A 19,382-nucleotide genomic window follows, 5' to 3' on the forward strand; every position below is an offset into this window, starting at 1 on the left:
AACTGATATTTTCCATCTTAATGTTCATCAAAAAATTGTGCAGTGGGGTACATATACATGAATATATATACCGTGTTGCCATATTACATTCAACTGTTATCACCTCAATCCAGTACACTGAATAACACTACATAATTGAACATTCAGAATAACACTATGAAAAACAGTATTCACTTACTTCTAGTCATGATTTTTGGAGTAAAAGGGTGTGTAAATTACATCAGTATACATGCTACTTTTCACAGCATCCTATGGTGTTCAACTTAAATCCATACCTGTTTGGGATATCCTTCCCATCCCAAGTTATTTTAGCTTTGACATTACTGCCTTCTGAAGGTGGCACATAGGTGACATCATAAGTTCCATCACCATTATCTCGGACTTCTGGTGCCAATGTCCCTGAAAGCAGAACATGTTTCACCTTTCTTAAAACGTCATTCCATTTTAAAAACACACCATTATTTCTGCTGCACCCTGTATATGAGTAAGAACAGCCAAATTAAACCATCATGTATCACTCATAGGTATGTAACAACACTACTAGCACCATTCTTCATATAATATGTCATAATGACCATGCTGAAAGCTGATTCGGTGAAAGGCCTCATCTCCTGGAACACATCCTAAGCATTCAACGAGTATTACTATATTTCACTGCTAGCGTTTCCTATAGAGCTGTGGGCATGAAATTATGTCATAGCGTCAATCTGTGCTCTGACAAGCAAAAAATGGGAAGCCAACATGTAACAAGTTTCCATTTGGAATTAAGCAACCGTTGTGCAAATGATAACCAAGTACTAATTTAAAATAGCATAAATGATTATTATTTATATGAAATGCACATGAAAAGGTACATCACATATGAGTTTGATTATGAACTACAAATTATCAGGCATATCAAATGGCATTTATAGAAATAATCACATACCTCTGTCTGATTGGATATTAACGCCCAATGGAGCCTTGCCAGACTTGGTTGCATCAACTTTGAATGCTAGAGGTGTGCCAGCACGGCATTTCTTGGGATCCAAACCTGGCCCATACGCTCTGACTGAAGATGCATCCACAGTATTATCCACAGGCACCTGAAACATAATTAGCAATTACAAGTTTCAAGCAGATTATTTTACTGAAACAACATGACACTGATAACAATAATGACAGCAGCAACAGCAATGACAATGGCGGCAACAACAATAATGAAAACGATAACATCAACAACTGAAGTTGTAGCGGTAATGGTAGTGTTGGCAGTTATGATAATAAAATACTAATAATAATTCCGTTCATCTATATAAGTGACTGCCAACAACTTCCCTCATAACAAACTAGTATTAAAAAAGTGACTCAAAAGAGAGGCAAAATCTCTAAGCAACTTTTAATGATAAAACTGGAGATATCATCTAGACCAGGGGTCTCCAAACTATTTGAGCCGCGGGCCACATTAGGTAATTCAGCACTTTCAATGGGCCGGACAAAATGAGAAATTAATAACTCTAGGTATATGAGTTTTACTGAAAGCACAGAATTTCATAAACTAAATACATAGTACATGAGAATAAATTATCGTATATTAATGACAACAGACACTAGCAGCAAATGCTCATATTTTCATCACAAATTATAATAAAACAATTAATGTGAATGATGGAACTCTTTTTGCATTCTTAAAATCTGTTTAAATTGAGGTTCAAATTTTGAAACGCTAATCACAAGTAGCAACTTTAAATATTCATTCAATAAATTTGCCCTGTATTTCGACTTGATGTACTTCATCTGGGAAAAAGTTTGTTCACACAGATATGTCGTCCCAACAATGGAGATAAATTTACAAGCAAATTTCTTTAAATTTGGAAATTGCTCAGAGTTCAGAAATTTGTAAAATTTGATCAAATTTCCTTCCTTGTATTTGTCTTTAATAAGATAATTTTCCTGAAATTCAATAATTTCCCTTTGAATTTGACTTGGGACATCTGCAGCATCACAGTGAAACGGATTTTGGAACAATCTAATTTCCTGAGCACTGGAATCCAATTCAGCAAATTGCTTCCGAAATTGTTCTTTCAAATCTGAAATGACTAAATTTGCAAATGAGGAAGGAAATTCTGCTTCACCCTTTTTATGCAACTCTGCACAGTATAGCATATGAACAAAGTTACAATTTTTCACTTGGCTTTCCAGAAGTATCAACTTTGTTCTGAATGCCTTGATAAGTGCAAATAAATCATAGATTAAGTTATTTTCACCCTGCAACTTTAAATTCAAATTGTTCATATGGTTCACCAGATCAGCAAAAAATGCTGATTTCCAAAGCCATTCGGTATCTGATAAAAGTGGTTCATGACGGTTTTTCTCCGTAAGAAATATGTCAATTTCATTCCCGAGCTGAAAGAAGCGCGGAAGAACCTTTCCACAGCTAAGCCATCGAACTGCAGTATAATATGTCAGGTCAATAAGCTCGGAATCACATTTACCAGTACTCACTGGAAAATTAGTTCAATTGGCGCATTTCTGCATAATTCTTTCGTGGGCCGGGTAAAATCACATCGCAGGCCGGATGTGGCCCACGGGCCGTAGTTTTAAGGCCCTTGATCTAGACCCATACATGGGTAGAAATGTAGAACTGCCTCTTTAACGTCAAAGTCACAAATTGAAGGAATGTAAGATCTGAGGCTTTCACGGCGGTGACTATGAACAAAGCAGTCTTCTGGGATTTGGCACCGTGTATATGTGGTGTTAACCGACGTTTCGGAGGAACGTATCGCCTCCATCTTCAGGGTAGAAGGAAAAATATAAGAAATTCGCAAGCGAAGAGACCGTGAAAACCGGTAAAAGCAGTCTGCTTTTACCGGTCAGTCACTTTTAAAAAAGTGCCAATTTTAGAAATCAAACTGATGCGTGTAGGTTAACAAAGATTTTATACATACATACAACTGGAAAGACTGGTGATTTTAAATTTTAAACTACGGGCAGTGTAGCAGCTACGTAAGAATACACCCCTGATGATGGCCATTTAGGGGCGAAACGTGTAGTGTGGAGGAAGGGAAGAAGAAAGAACTACAATTAAATTGTTGCACTTAAGACAGAGTTTGTCTCATATATATTGTCATCTACAGATTTTAACCAGTAAAGCCTGTTTTGACAGTGGTTTCAACCAGTTTGTGATAATAAGAAAAAAATGCTATAACAGTAATCAGATTTTGATTTCTTGTATCTTCTGAAGTGTTGATTTTTCTTCTTAATAGAATATTTTAAAGAACTAGACAATCAATGCAGGAATGTAGAATTTTTAGATTTTATATAAGAAATGGCTAAATTTATACACTATGGCAGTGATATTATTCACTGAAGAATCGATAGAACTTTGATTTAGAACACAAAACCCATCAGAATGATGTAAGACATTACGGAGCAACTAATGCGATGAGGAGTCAGGGAGATACGATCACAGTCAAGAGTAAAATTGAAATGAGGAAGTGGTGGATGACACTTATCAGGAGTGACCACAAGAGAGCTTGAAACAGAAGTGCTTAAATCACTAATACTTAAGAATACTATGCACTATTTATGATATGAGTTATTAAGTTGATCAAGACCAAGAAAGCAGGTGGTCATGTGAACTGAATTTCCTTCAATTTTATTGTAGTAATAAGGATTTGGACTCATACTGATCTGCATTTAAATTCTGTCTCATAAAAGTTAAATAACTTTCAATAAGTGTGACATTAAAATCAGGAAGAAAGTAATGATTTCCTATTAGTGGGTCTAAATTGCCAGTGACAGATATTTCAATTGGCACATAATCTTTAGTAGTTTCAAGGTCATATCTCTGCATAACACCTTGTAATAAATCTGAAACTGCAATTAGTACTCCATGAGTCATGTGGGAATTTAAGCGAGACATTGTCATTTTTAAGAATGGCGACATTCTCGCTTAGTTTATGAACAATGTCCAATAAAGATTTTCTGAAGTTGGTTGTGCAGACCCCATTGAGACATACTGTCTCCAGCTGAATATTAAGTGTCTCATATCTGTTGCTATCAAAAACTTGAGGCAAAACTAATAGCCTCTCAGGTGAAACGATTTCCTTGGGAAAATCTGAGGTCAACAAGGAATGGGGTTTCACTGGTGTGTCATCATTCCTTTGGGATTGCAAGGTTTTAATGCAGGCAGCACATTTGTAAGTGGAGAGCCTAATATCTGTATAGTAGGCATATTCTGTCTCAATCAACTGGAGACAACTCAGATGAAAGTGGGAGGAACAAGGCCCACAGCAGCTAAGAAATTTGTTTTCCACAAAACACCTTTGTACACAACAAGCAAGCACCCTTAACTTCGGTGACTGAACGAGAACCATTGTTTTCAACATGGTATGGCCGTTGATAGCAAACACCCTTGCTTGCAGTCATTGTAGGCGCCAAACTCACTACTCACAACACTAGGCTAAAGCCGTGTCAGCAGAGCACAAGTTGAACACAGAACAAACATGTCTGGACACCTGAGACCTAAGGCTATTATAACAACAACAACAACAACAACAACAAAGCTAGCAAATGGATAAGCCCATTGCTGTAATGTTACAAATGAATAAAAATCTTTCCTTGCAAATACTGCAGACACCAACCCTGGATGTAAGCCAGTAAGAAACTCTTGTTTCTTTCTGGTATAATAAAGAAACTTCATTTCAATGCAATTTGAACTACCTGCTGACAAACATAGTGCCTAGTACTCTTGCTCCAATACCATATTTCCTACCCAAAACAGCAGCAAAATAGTTAGCACTCATCAGCATCATCAGCTGGTCCCAGATTCAGATCTCAACAGACATACAATTATGCTGATGTGTTCCTGATTTTCCCACCACTCTAGGAAAATACCAATGTAATGTTTCAAAATATGCCATGACATTTATTTCCACGTTCTTTCAAATTCATCATTCACAATCTCCTCTCCACTCAATATGTAGCAAATGCAGTTACTATGACAAAATGAAAATTACCAAAATTTGTATTGTAAATATGAAAATGTACCTAGCCCTGTTAATGCTTAACAAATACCACACATCAAACAAAAATATTAACTGTTTCTCTCTTCTCACATTTTACTTAAAAACACTTTGACAATTCACACACAAGTAGTTAGGGTCAACGGCTCTATAATTAGATATTCACCTTGAATGGAGAACCAGGGATGTGCTGATCAGCAAACTTTATGCTGACATCATAATCTCCTGGTTCTGTGGGAATATATTCCACTGAGCAAGAACCATCACGATTGTCTTTACATGTCATTTTAGCCTCAGAAGGACCCTCGATAGCCAATCCCAAACCTCCAGTGCCTGCACCTGTTACAAACATATAATCAATAAAAAAAATTATCATCAAAGTATGGCAATTTTTATTCCTGTTATATCTGCAATTCTCTAGCTCAGATCTTCCTCATGAGTAACCATTCTGATCACGGTTTTTATGTTCTCTCTCAATCCCTCTAGACATATGCCACTAAAAGACATCAAATCCATCTCTTCCCAACATCATCTTAACTCATAATTTACAACCTTTCATGAAATTCTTTATCAGAACTATAAAAACCTCTATACTTTAAAAAACAATATTAAATGAATGAATGAATTAATTAATTAATTAAATAATAGTAAGTGTGAATGAATTTTCACATATATAGTACATCAGGAAAAGTAGGTCAAGTGCTGCGAGTTAAATAAAATTTATCTTCACTCTCATCTGTTAATATATGTAATATTATAAATGAGTATCTTCTTGCATCTTTAACATAACTTAAAACTGTTTTCATAGTGCACATCCTGTTGTGTATTCCAAACATATATAGTTGGGTTGTGGTGATAGTTAACTAACTATATATGTAACTTAAAACTATTCATAATTTCTATTTAATTTAAAATTGGGTACAAGGGACATATGCCCAACTAGTGAGAACACACATATGAAGGGGGCACAAACATGGACGCCGCAAAACAGAGAGACAGAATTTTATGCTCAAACAAACACATTTTAGTGTGAGCAATGATATGCAACAGCATGGAAATACATTGACTTACGATCTGGTGAAGTGACAGTTTAAAAAAGTGAACAACTGCCTGAAGAGGGCCAAGTAGGGCCTAAACATATAGCAACTGATGCAATTTTAATGTAATTTTAAACTAAAGAGAGACTGAAAAGTTTTAATTTGCATTAAAGATGGAGGGAATGAGTAAGTGTTAATATTTATATCAGCTTGTTCATTCAGAGGTTGATAAAAATGTATTCTTTCACTGCAACTCACCTTTTGTTTCTACAGTAAATATATTTGCTTGATTCACCAAACCATGCTCCAAACCAGGTCCAAATGCCCTGCATTTGCTGGGATCACAGCCCCGGCGTACATTTACCACAAATGGAGAGCCAGGAATTGGAAGGCCATCATACAAGATATCAATTGTGTGACGGCCTAATCAAAAAAAAAATAATTTCTACTGGTAACATTAAGAACATGAAATTAAAAGGTGAAATACAAGACAAGTATGCCATTTCTCAGAATAAGATGAACGTCTATATTTTTTTAAAAACAAGATTATTTTTAAGAAATGTGTACATTTATCAATATGATGGACAAACCAATAACAACTACATTCCTTCAATGTTTGTATAGCACAATTTACTCTGTGAAAAGCTGTACTTCATGTTAATGGTGGAGGAACTGAACTAGATCTGAGTGGCCTCCCTCATTATGCAGTCTTTGAGGCACTATGCTACAAGCTGGAAGGTTGTAGGATCGAACCCTGATGAGGTGGATTTTTTTCAATTTAACTAATCCTTCCAGCCGCACTATGGCCCTGGGGTCGACTCAGCCTCTACCAGAAATGAGTGCCAGGAATATTCCTGGGGGTAAAGGGCAGCCGGTGCATAAGACTGACAACCTCACCGCCATCTGTGAGCCGACTGTCTAGAAAATGTGGGAGCCTCAACATCTCACAACCTCATGGGCCTCCACGGCCTGTTACAGGGAAACCTTTACTTACTTACTTTATTTCTCAGGCAACAACTTCAACATAGAACATTCCCACCATTGTTCTCTACATAGTATAATGAATACTGTTTTCCAGGAATGAAATTTTGAACCATGAGAGATCTCCCTGTATAACAAACATGCTTACCTTCTTCAAATGGGGTGTAACTAATTCGGTATGTGCCATCAGCTAATGGTGTAATGAGATTCTCAGTCTTGGTTCCAGAAGGATTAGTGATGGTACATGTAACCTTCCCATCATCACGTTTGGCAATGGCACGTGAATCAACAACAAAATCCGTGGGGGAATCAACATACACACCTGTAACCAATACATAACAAAATAATCACACTACCAGTGAAAAAATCATGTCACAAACAATAAACACAAACAACAAAGTTTCATTCAGCACAACATAATATGCAGAAATACTGATATCAGTCTTTATGGACTGAATAAGAAAGCTGAAAATTTTCAGGTTTTGTATGGCATACAGCATAGAAAAGTCAATGGATGAACCCATTACCTACGATTTAAAATGTACTCCCAAGAAAGGAACATCAGAAACACACACCACATGGCCATGTCTCAAAAGAAATGGGTACTGATGTAAAAATGAAGAATCAGTGCAAAAAGTATCCCTACACTATTTTGGTGGAGGTGACAGGTGTTTTTTTTTGAGTGACACGTATTGAGTGACTAAAGATGAGTTTCAGACAGAGGATTGGATTTATTGGACTCTTTGATACAGCATGTGTGACTACACTTTACAATACACTATTACTCTCTCTCTCTCTCTCGCCCTCGCACGCACGCACACTTGTGTCCACAGCCACGTCTTCACTAGCCGCTGCTCGGTAGTGGCTTCGATGATCGACTTTCCCCTTCCTCTTGGTTCCCAAACTATCTCTGGCCTCAGCTACCAGTTTCTCTCAGTACCAACTCACAACAACTCAACCTCAGCAGTTCTCTAACTTAAGTCAACCACCAACCAACTAACTCAACTCAACTGACAAACCTGACTCCTTACTAACTGTCCTGCTTAGAACATCTCACCATGGGCAGCACATAAAACACCATTCCCCTGTTGCTGTTTACAGGCCATTACCTCATAACAGCAGTCATCTAGTTGTTTTATGGTCCTTGCCTAGCAATGGGTATACGTGAAACAAAATACTTACACATGACCCACAAATAACCCAGAGTTAAGTATTATAAAGTAGTATGCAGTTCACCAATGATGAAAATTTGAAATTCTCAGATACATGTAACAATATTTACAATTTGTTTTCATTATAAATAAAGTACAGATTTTCAAGTTTTGAATGATATTTACAGCCTTTCAAATGGTTTAATCTACAAATAGATACAGCACTCATGCATTAATATACTGAATATAAATGTGAACTATCACATTCCAATCAAAATTCTCAGTCCTCAATAGAACAGCCCATTTTCTACCTATTCATCATTTTAAAGATTTGAACTACACTTACAGTTCATGAATATCTGTATCTGTAGTTGCCTACACCCATGCTGAGACGCCAGTTCACAATTAAAATTTTGTCCCATCAATCAAAATTCTCAGTCCTCAACAGAACAGCCCATTTTCTATCTATTCATCATTTTAAAGATTTGAATTACACTTACAGTTCATGAATATCTGTATCTGTAGTTGCCTACACCCATGCTGAGAAGCCAGTTCACAATTAAAATCTTGTCCCATTGTTATAAAGGGTCGGCTTAACTACCTCACAAATTATACTCCAAACATTGGGTCTTCATATGTGTAAGACCTGGTAGTGTCCATGAAATAAATTTCTGCACAAAATATGTCTCTGCTGGACCATCTGATCAGACAACCCAGCTTGGAAATCTCTCCCAACTGGACCCCCATTATCACAGGAGAATAAAAAAAACTACAAATCCATCAAGTGTAGATTAAGTGGGAAAATTTGTGTTTCTTGTGTTGGTACCGTAAGGAGTATGTTCTCTCCAGTGATATTTCTATCATGATAGTTCTCTGGTGCAAGGCCTCATATATGCAGAGTTTTCAATAATTTAATGTTTTCTTAGCTCTTGCAGATAGTTTGTCCTGTGTGCGCCTTGTATACCCCATCTCGGTGCTGGCACAGGTGTCTGGAGATGGGCACTAGCGCTATCAACTGGGCCCAATTCAGTAGGTTCTACCTGACGATGGAGACAGAATCAAGTCTCCGAAACGCTGTTTTGAAAAATAAACATGACAGTGTTTTTAGATAAAGACAGGATGATGGATAATGTCCAGATACATAATATTTGTACTACTGAAACCTATTTCCCACCATCTGGGATGCATCTTGCACCTGCTAGTGTGTTCATTTTCCCATCCAGGCTTCAGATTAATGTACATACTGGAGTCACAGATTCAGAAGTACAGCAGTCATGAAAAGAAAACTTAGATACAATTCACTGAACTAAGATGGTACAATAGGCGAGAAGTGGCCACAGTACAAGGGACTTAGTCCCATCCCACTAGCATTTAAAAAAAAAAAAGAAAGAAAGAAAGAAAGAAAGAAAGAAAGAAAGAAAATGGAGCAAAATATTTTCCATTTCAATCCACTGTTCATGTTTCACAAATGACATAAGATATTGAACATTTGTTACCCCATAGTAATAATACAGTCTTACTTCATATTTCCCAAAATTCTGACTTCAGCATTCAGTACTACTAGTGCAGTTTGTTTTCATAAATACTTAAAACTTTGACCTTTCACATAGAAAACCTATCATTTATCAGAAAATGAAGTTCTGAAGAAACCTGATTTGTAATACACAAAGTACTAACAAGAACAATAACAGTAATATGCTTAAAATAGACTACATTCCTTTATGGTATATAGGGGCCACCTAAACAACAATGACTTGGCAATAAAATAAAACATAGCAGTGTCTCTCTCAGACAAACAAATAAATGTAATCTGTAATTTTCAGTCATCAGATGCATGGTAGTCCTTGTTTCTAGGGATATTAGACACTCAGAAACTACTACTATGTTAACATATAAAGTACTATTTTATATGAATTTGTAATTATTTCAGATTAAATATATGTAAGATGGTGTTAAATTTCCTTTAAAGTTTGAGGGTATGACTTTTTTAATGTGCTGTAAAAACCTTAACATGAATGTCACTGTTAGGAAAATTCCAACCACGAATGAGCTAAAATATTTTGAAATTTTGTAGAATTTCAGCCCTCGTCCCGTTAATATGGAATAGTGATTAAAATTACAAAATTCAATCCTCAGTTAAAAAAAAAAAAGAAGTAAAACCTTACATCCATCACTGAAGACTTTCTGATTATTCTGCAATACCCATAAATACATTTCATCTGACATTATATGGTATAATAATTCCCATTCAGTATTTCAATTTCTATTCTTATTACTGTAATGCATTGCAACTAACATTAATATGACTCATCAAGTAATGAACAGTTACGGAACCATTCTACAAAATTATTATCTGCATGCATAAGAAGTACTGTACAATCTCCACAAATACAAAGCAAAACTTTTTCAATTACACTCACAGCAATACACAGGCAAATGACGCATTCATTATGTACAAACTTCTATGCAAACCTGTAGTAAAGTTTGTAGGTGTCTGCAACATTCTTACTCTGTGCTATTCATTTAATGCAATAGAAACTGTGAAAATCTGCTATAGGAAGAAGTTATTTCTATTCTAGACAGATAAACCACAGTTGATACATGCCACAGTAACAAAATATTATACAGGGGTGGTCAACTGCTACAGCACTGGGGGCAACTACTTGTTGAATGTGAATGGGACATCCCACAAAATGATCATAAAATATGGAAAAGGAGAACAGTTTCAGGGTAAATACAAAATAAGTACAAGGAAAGGACAAAACACTTTCTAATATGGGTTGATTTACTTTACAGTACATGAAATATATTTGTTCACAGTATCTGTGAAGTGGATATAAATGCTTACAGTAAAATGAATGGAAACCATTCAGCCAGTGGCAGTAACATGGAAGCTGCAAAATTATCAATGCCATTTGTCACAACTACCCTAATTTCATTAAAACACTCAAATTCTACCACTGTACACTGTACATATACTGATCTGCTGACTGCTGAGTTAGGATGTGTTTATGTCCATTCCATACGCAATGTGAACAAAGCAGCTGCCTATCTGAAGTTTTAATGGTTTTCCTCAGTCCCTACATATAAATGCTGCAACAGTAAATTAAAACAGACCACAACTTCCTGATGAATTGTTACCTTGTCATTATTTTGGTCACTTTTTCATCTCATTCAATGCCACATAACCTGTATAGTTAAAATAGCATTATTAATAATCAGAGAATCAATGGAACTGCAAATTACATTTTGGTATAAGATTCATAAATGAATCACATGGCCCTATTCTATTAGATGCTACAGATAGTGACAGTGTTGAGTAAATTTCTTCATAGAATGAGTGGCAAGAAAAGTCCCATAAGCCAAAGCCATCAGTTGAATTCACTCCACTCCACTTCCCTTCATTCAAATATAATATTATATAATGGTAAGTAAATAGGCATAGTCCTCGAAACCAGTATTCCTGTTCTACTACCTCACCCCAGTCTTCGACCTCCCACTGCAATTCAGAAAAGAAACTGGCCCTTCAGTATAAAGAAGCTAGCCATTCCTAATCCATGGCAAGAAGCATGATCACAAGAACTGGGATCACACAAGTACGGTACCTAACTTCTCTAAGAGCATGATAGCCATTCCATTATTCATCCAAAAATGAAGGCCTTTCAAATGGTAAAACAGGAATCCTTCCATACATTTCCTTCAAAAATAAAAATTCATTATGGGCTTTAATGCTACTTTTCCATGCAATTAAATTAAAAATACAGAACAGAGTTATTCAGAGGTTTTCTCAAAATGATCGACTTGACACATAATCATAAAGAGGATGACAAAATTAACGACAAGATTTGGAAAAATGTTCCAGTAGGATACTGCTTGCAAGAAATTTTTCAGGTAATGAATCTGAACCCATCATACAGAAGGCCAGTTGCTTTATTATAAAAACAATTACATGGCCATGCAGACAACTCTTAACTGAGACAAAATGATCACATGGGAAAAGCTATCTTATGGAACTTAAGATGAAACATGAGTTGACTTCTGCTTTCAGCCAGAATTTTATAAGATCAAGGAAGAACGCTAGGTAAAAAAGTAAAAACTGTCACATTCTGAATAATCAGCTATTTCTCATGGTCACACACAAAGCTTTAAACGCCAAGGCAAATGGTAATTCTTAAAAATGCCAAACTGTTACACTCTGAATTATCATGCATCTGCTCCTCAGGATCGTAATTTCTGCCTTCAGTCAAGACTTTTTTTTATTGCTAGTGGGGTGGGACTAAGTCCCTTGTACTGTGGCCACTTCTGGCCTACTGTACCAGCCCCAGATGATAGGTGAGGCTGATTGTAGAGCAATTGGTGGAATGAAGATTGGCAGGGGAAACCGAAGTACTCAGAGAAAACCTGCCCCAGCACCACTTTGTCCACCACAAATCCCACTTGACCAGACCCGGGATTGAACCTGGGCCGCTGCAGTGGAAAGCCAGCAACTAACCGCTTGAGCTATGGCGCGGCCTTAGTTGCANTAATGTATCAGATCACAGGGCTAACCAAAAAAAAAAAAAGAGAGAGAGAGAGAGAGAGAGTAAAATTGTTACTCTGAACAATTTTTCAGCCACTCCTCAAGGTCACAACTTAAGCCTTCAGTTAAGACTTATGACACCAGGCTGGATTCAAAGCTGCGGTACTTCTTAATGCTTCTCCCTAATGCAAAAAAAAAAAAAAGAGTCTTTGTCATGCCAGAGCTAAGACCGTTCAAAATTTCTACATTAAATTATAAGTATATGGGATAAAAGCTGTCTAGTGTTGGTCTAAAAATATTTACATTAAATGTAATAGTGAAATACAAACACTTCATAATGCTCTGTTCATCCATCAGTCATCTTGTACTACACATGCCTAACCTAAGATACATAAAGGTGACTTTTTCACCATCACCCCAGAAACATGTGACACTGGCAAGGTATAAAAAAAAGTATACTTAATATTACAAAACAAGTATAAGTGGAGAAAAACGCAGTGCTGGTTCCTAAGACATACTAATATTTTGTTTTGGGAAAGGTATGTACAAAGACAACACTACAATACAGTATATGGGTTGTAGGCCAGGAATTGGCTATAACTGCTGCTAGAGTGACATATGCTGAGTTGAGTTCGGACAATTCACGAGTGTACAAATGCAACAGCACTGTTAGCATTCAGACCAAGCAGTGGGTGGTTAATTAAACACTCTCCATGCCACACAATGATCTTTACCATGAGGTTGAATGCCATTTCCCGACACTTTGATGCGCTTCAGATCTGTATCTGGCACCACCAATGCCTGGAACGGTGAGCCCGGAATGTGACAATCATTGAAGGTAATGTTGATACCATAGTCTCCGGGCTCCGTGGGCAGGTATGCAACAGAACATGTCCCATCCCCATTGTCTCTGCAGTTTATGGCAGCTTCACACGGTCCTTCCACCGTAACACCAAGACCACCTTGTCCTGCACCTCTTGTATCAATGCGAAATTCTGCAGGTTTACCCACAATACCACGGGCTAACCCTGGTCCTGAAGCACACACTTTGCCAGGCTCACTGCCAGTTGTACATGAAAGACGATAAGGAGTCGGGGATACTGGTTCTCCACCGAATGATATACTGAGAAGGTATTCACCAAGTTCTGTTGGTGTGAAGTTCACCAGAAATCCTTCACATGTTGGTATTACATGTGCCTTCACTCGACTTCCTGAAGGACTAGTTATAGCAACTGCAAAGTCTGCCTTACCAGCACCTTGTGTGATCACTCGGAATTGCTGCAAACTGTTGACGGGGGCCGCTATGCAAAACAAGCCACGTTACTAATGTGGCTGCAACAATTAGCAAAGCAACCCACTGACTAGCAGTGGGCCTCTTCTCATTCTGTATTATGTACTGAACTGGACTAACTACACTGAGAAATGGCTTCTCAAAAAGTGAAACTTACAGTTATATAATTTGAAGTGTTTTCCCTGGTCTAAACTGTCTTCATTAGTCATAAGTTCTGCCAGTCTGTGTAAAAAGTAAAGTAACAGGCTGTGGAGGCCCATAGGATTGTGAGATGTTGAGGTTCCCACATTTTCTAGACAATCAGCTCATAGATGCTGGCAAGGTTGTCAGCCTTACATGTCGGCTGCCCTTTACCCCGAAGAATATTCTAAGAATAGTCCTGGTACTCATTTCTGTTAGAGGCTGAGTCAACCCCAGGGCCACAGTGCGGCTGGAAAGATTAGGTCCATTGAAAAAATCCAATAATCTCATTGGGACTTGAGCCCGAGACCTTCCAGCTTGTAGCATAGTGCCTCAACCAACTACGGTACCGCATGCCCCTTGCCAGTCTGTGTATCTTAATAAAAGTCACAATTTTATGTTCAAAATTCTAGGACCCATACTGTGAATCTAAGTTACGACTTCATTACAGGACTCTTATCTATAACTCTGCTCTGTACACCTTACAAACTTCTCACTACCAAATATAAAAAAAACAACTTAAAAGTTGTAATTTACAGCTGCAAAAACCATCATGACACTTTTTTTCCTGGACTGTTCATTTATAGACATTACACAAACAATTTGTTTCTAAACTTGAACAGGTCCAAACATCTTAACAACGCAATAGTGAATGGTACAGGTTTAGAAAATTAAATGTTACAAGAAGTGGTGGAACAGGAATGTAACATTTAATATGGAATTTAACTGAAAGGGACAAAAAGAAAATCTACAATTGAAAAGTACCTTATTAGAATTCATCCTACAGATATTCCACAGTACAGGAAGATAATGGCGTTAAAAATGAAACCATAGACAAGATTTCCATCAATAACAATAAACAGAACATCAAAGTCTAATTAACACTATAGTAAACTTCCAGTTATCTGAGAAGCAAGCATCTGGACTTTTCATACAACTGGCAATGAATTCAAAGAAAATTTATCATCTTTATGAAGCTGTTCAAAAACAAATTTGCAATACTCATATACTCAACCTCCACACAGCAGTTCTCCCAGCCACCACCACCAGCAGTGTTACCCTTCACCCTTTTTCATTCGGCTGCCATTAGGGTACAGGCTAGCTAAATTTGTGGGCAACATATTTTACCCATCAATCTGCTGTGTTGCCTAGGAAGACCCCACAGGAGAATTAAAGCAAAAATATGTTGTTCTGACTTTGGATTGCATTTCTGTAGGAATGTTGCTCATTTAACTGGAAGGTGCATGTAATCAGCAGAACCCATTCCCCATTCTGCGCATAACGGGGAGTTTACTCTATATTACAGATTTAATGGTGTCAATATATGTGTCACATGTGTATATGCATGCTGGGCTAAACATCATCCTACAACCCAACTACTTTCAATGAAGATTCACATAATTCTGTATCATATTTTCTCGAATACCTTGTGCACATTTTTCAGAAACAAATTTGTGCCAAAATGTGGTGTGTGCAGCCTATTTGCTTCAAGGTTAACAGTGCTACTCATCTGTCATAATCAGCGCTCTGGCACAGCCCAGAGAGCGGTATCTCACTCCTCTGTCAGCTTTTCTACTAGCTCACATCATCTGCTATTAGTATGGGTGCAGTTCATCTCAGTTTATTCAGGAGTGAAAATTAGTTTAACTTGTTATTTGTTTGACAAGAAAAATGAGCACAAAGGGTATGTAACTACGGTCCTTCATGGTAAGTGAAATATTAAAGATAAAGGATAAAGGATGTGTGAGAACATATTTCACCCATATACAGAGAAAAACGTTTAAACAAGTGCAGTATCACAAATAGCCTTGACAGATCGGAAGATGATTTCATTCAGTACAGTGATGATGATTGCAGCCCTGCTGATGACGATGACAATGATAAATGCAACTGGAATAAAATTCTGTAGGTGAATAATCTTTGTTTCCAATTAGCAAGTTTTATATGATGAAGTCACAACAGAAGTACCACAACAGACACTAATACTGTGTCATTTTCATGCTGCAGGACAATAGGTCTTGGGAACTGCAAATGTAGTAGCACCAGGAATAACACAGAAGTGTTCTTTTATATGAAATAATGTTTATTAATGTCTGATGTTTAGTTAATGTTTAATACTTGAACATTTTTTTTTTCACCTTAAAAACTGGGGTGGACAACTTATTCAAGGGTGTGGGGTATTCAACAAAATATGGTCATTTATGAGTGGTTATTTATTGGCTTTTGAATTGTGTTACCATGTCAGCTTTGCCTGGAGAATGGGTTGAAGAACTTGTCAGTCTAGTACCTTGTTGCACCATACACATTAAAACCCCTGTCACAAGTCAATACTTTCTTAGCCCACTGCAGATTTTCTCTGCCTCTCATCAATAAGGAAGAGTACTTCTAGATATAAGCAAATTTACCAGACTGAACCTACAAAGTTACTTTCAAACCTATACATAATAATATTCTACTTCAATATGTACTGCAAAATGACTGGACCCATTATCATACAGCAACATTATAAATGCTTTTACTGAATATCTCTTGTATGCCCTGCTTGATAACAGTGTGATTATAAAGTGATTGTCAGACTAAAGGTGGAAGAGACTCTTGATTAAAAAAAAAACTAGAGTAAAACTGGAACCTCAATATAAAGTGCACATTTTGTGGAGAAATGTAACAAAACAGTTTGCTAAATAGAACTACAATTATACTTGGAGAACTTTGATAGGACAGACAAGTAACTTTCTTGACACCTATTTAACACTTTCTAACATAACAAAACAAGTAAAATCAATGACAGAAGTGAATGCTTCTCATGTTAGTGCAGCTACAGAATTGAATGTATCTTGCACAAACTACATGTGGAAAAGGCTAAGACCACATCATGGCTATGTGTTAAGTCATAGGAACCGAAACACTGACAAAATGTTCAGGTTGATCAAAATATCCTCTGCACTACCCAGATAGTAAGGAGGACGTGATGGATTCAGAAGAATCTTCCTCATGTAATGAGCTGTGAAGAAAAGTAATAATATACTAGAAGTTCAACCACATACTGTATTGGTCTACTAATTTACATGGCTCCACTTCAAGCACTAAAATTGAGTCAGTGCTTTCAGGGACACATTGCTGTATGCTTTACTGTTAGATAAATGAAGACACTTCAATGATATGAAGGTACCTGTACATCAGTATCTCAGTACCTGCATCTCAATGCTGAAGAGAGAATGCTCATCAGTTCAAAGTAAGACCAGTCATGTATATACCAACAAATTCCCCAAAGAAATATATCATCCCAACTGTGACTTCATAGCAGACAAAGCTATAATTGGTTTAATCGAGCACTTCAGTTAGAAAGAAAAGAACACCATGAAAGCCAACTGGGGAGACAGAAAGGCATGGAAAATAGCTAATATCAATAACTGGTACCTGCTAAAGAATAACTTCATCTAGGGAAAATGGAGAACTGAAATATATTTATTGAAAAAGAAAGTAGTTCTTGATATATGCGAGGACACCACTGAAAAATACCATCACTTATATTTCAACAGTTTCTTCTAATAATCGATGAGGAGGCTTTTGGAGAAAATAACCGTATACCCTTGGGTTAGCCCAAGCCAGAATAAAAGATTGGCCACAATACTGTAAGGACCTCAAATTTCTAAAACTGAAGGGAGGTGACTGCAGGTAATTGCAATGTAAGCATGTTACCTGTATAATGCTTGTGATGTACTAATTTTGTTCTGAAATTGTCATGGTGCCAAGAAAAGCAGGAGAAGCAAGGAAGAATTGACATTTTTTTTATCCCTTGGCACTACAGCCCCAGTGGGCCTAGGCCTACCTCCATAAACTTCTCCAAGAATTGACATTACATGCCTGAAAACTGATGTAAACTGTACAAGCAACTACAGGAGATACTGCCTTGGCAGACTGAAAGGACAAAATAGATTGAACTGGGTTGCCATATATGGTGAAAATATATTCTCTATTTTATTATTAATGTAGCTGGACAAAGGTTTCCTGTATTTCCTAAACACGCCATTTAAAATCTAAATATCCAGCAAAATACTGGGATGACAGCACTGTTTAAAACAGTATGGGTAAGGGGTCAAAGTACAAAGAAATGTGTCTTAAATTATTTGTAAAGTGCATCTGATGTAAATGGGACACCTTTCACAATCAATGTTAAACTTTTTGAAGTTACTGAATAGAAAGAAAGAGAAAAAAAAAGATCAGTACTACATATCACATCCACAGGTACATATAATTAGACATAGATGAATCCAACACTAACAAAATTAATACCAAAAAAGTGGTATGATTCTAAAAAATATATGTAGTGTGTTAATTTTATATTCCATTCTCTCTGATCAATTGTGGCTTAAATTTTACTGTCTTAACTGCAAAGACAACATGTGTAAAACGAGGAGGAGGAGATGATGATGATGATATGTAACAGTGTGTGCATGAATACGTGAAGATGGCTTAAATGCTAGGTGATAATCTATGGGGGCCAATGAACTCCTCCACCCCTTATCCCTTTAGTATTTGTCAGGAGAAAAGATAGGTTAGTAATTTCACAGCTAATTATGCATATAAATTTCAAACATGACAGTTCATTTATGAGGGTTAGTCAATAAGTAAGTTACAAATGGATATAGAACTTAAACAAATAAGAGTCATGATTTGAAAAATACTGTCGCGTATCAGGCGTATATCGCGACAAATAACTTCTCGATGTATTTGATGTAGCGAATTTTATTTCACATTCACACTTACAATCACCCAAATTACAGATTTACGATTACTGCTATCTGCAGTATCACAATTAGTACACTCCAAATGCCGGAATACCACGGACTAGTTGCTGGCTAACTCGGCGGTAGCTCCAGGACTCACTGACTGACTCAGTACAACTGACTCACTGACTTTACGTCTCGACTCGGCGACTGTTACTTTATAACTGACTCGCAGCCACTGTGCAGCTCACTTATATAGCTGCAGTGCTTGCTTGTTGCGTAATGAGTGCCACGTCATCCTGTTACGTCACCGCTGTTGATTCGCCTTGCATAGTTACTCGGTTACGGGGCTCGGCTATCTTCGGCTCCGCTCAGCTCTCTTCGGCTCCGCTCGTGACGTCACCGCGCATATCTGCCAGGATGCGGGGTGATTACTAGCCTATTACGCGAGCGTTACGTTACCGCTGAGGGGTGGGAGGGGGGCGCTCAC

At 37.2% G+C, this 19,382-nt stretch overlaps 1 protein-coding gene across 4 annotated transcripts in view; it reads right to left on the reverse strand.

Annotated features, from left to right (window-relative positions):
- Positions 1-19,382, reverse strand: part of LOC111867150 (filamin-A) — a 308,902-nt gene that overhangs the window by 166,719 nt on the left and 122,801 nt on the right. For 2 of the 4 annotated variants that reach the window (XM_023856738.1, XM_023856728.1), the window contains 6 exons: positions 13,429-13,995; positions 7,173-7,346; positions 6,302-6,466; positions 5,173-5,345; positions 929-1,085; positions 276-399 (listed from right to left, as the gene is read on the reverse strand). In XM_023856738.1, the coding sequence (XP_023712506.1) occupies positions 276-399; positions 929-1,085; positions 5,173-5,345; positions 6,302-6,466; positions 7,173-7,346; positions 13,429-13,995 (1,360 nt within the window). The remainder of the gene's footprint in view (positions 1-275; positions 400-928; positions 1,086-5,172; positions 5,346-6,301; positions 6,467-7,172; positions 7,347-13,428; positions 13,996-19,382) is intronic. The other 2 variants (XM_023856756.1, XM_023856746.1) reach the window with 1 other exon arrangement.

The sequence above is a fragment of the Cryptotermes secundus genome, unplaced genomic scaffold (assembly GCF_002891405.2).
Source record: "Cryptotermes secundus unplaced genomic scaffold, Csec_1.0 scaffold277, whole genome shotgun sequence".
In the NCBI taxonomy this organism is placed as follows: domain Eukaryota; kingdom Metazoa; phylum Arthropoda; class Insecta; order Blattodea; family Kalotermitidae; genus Cryptotermes; species Cryptotermes secundus.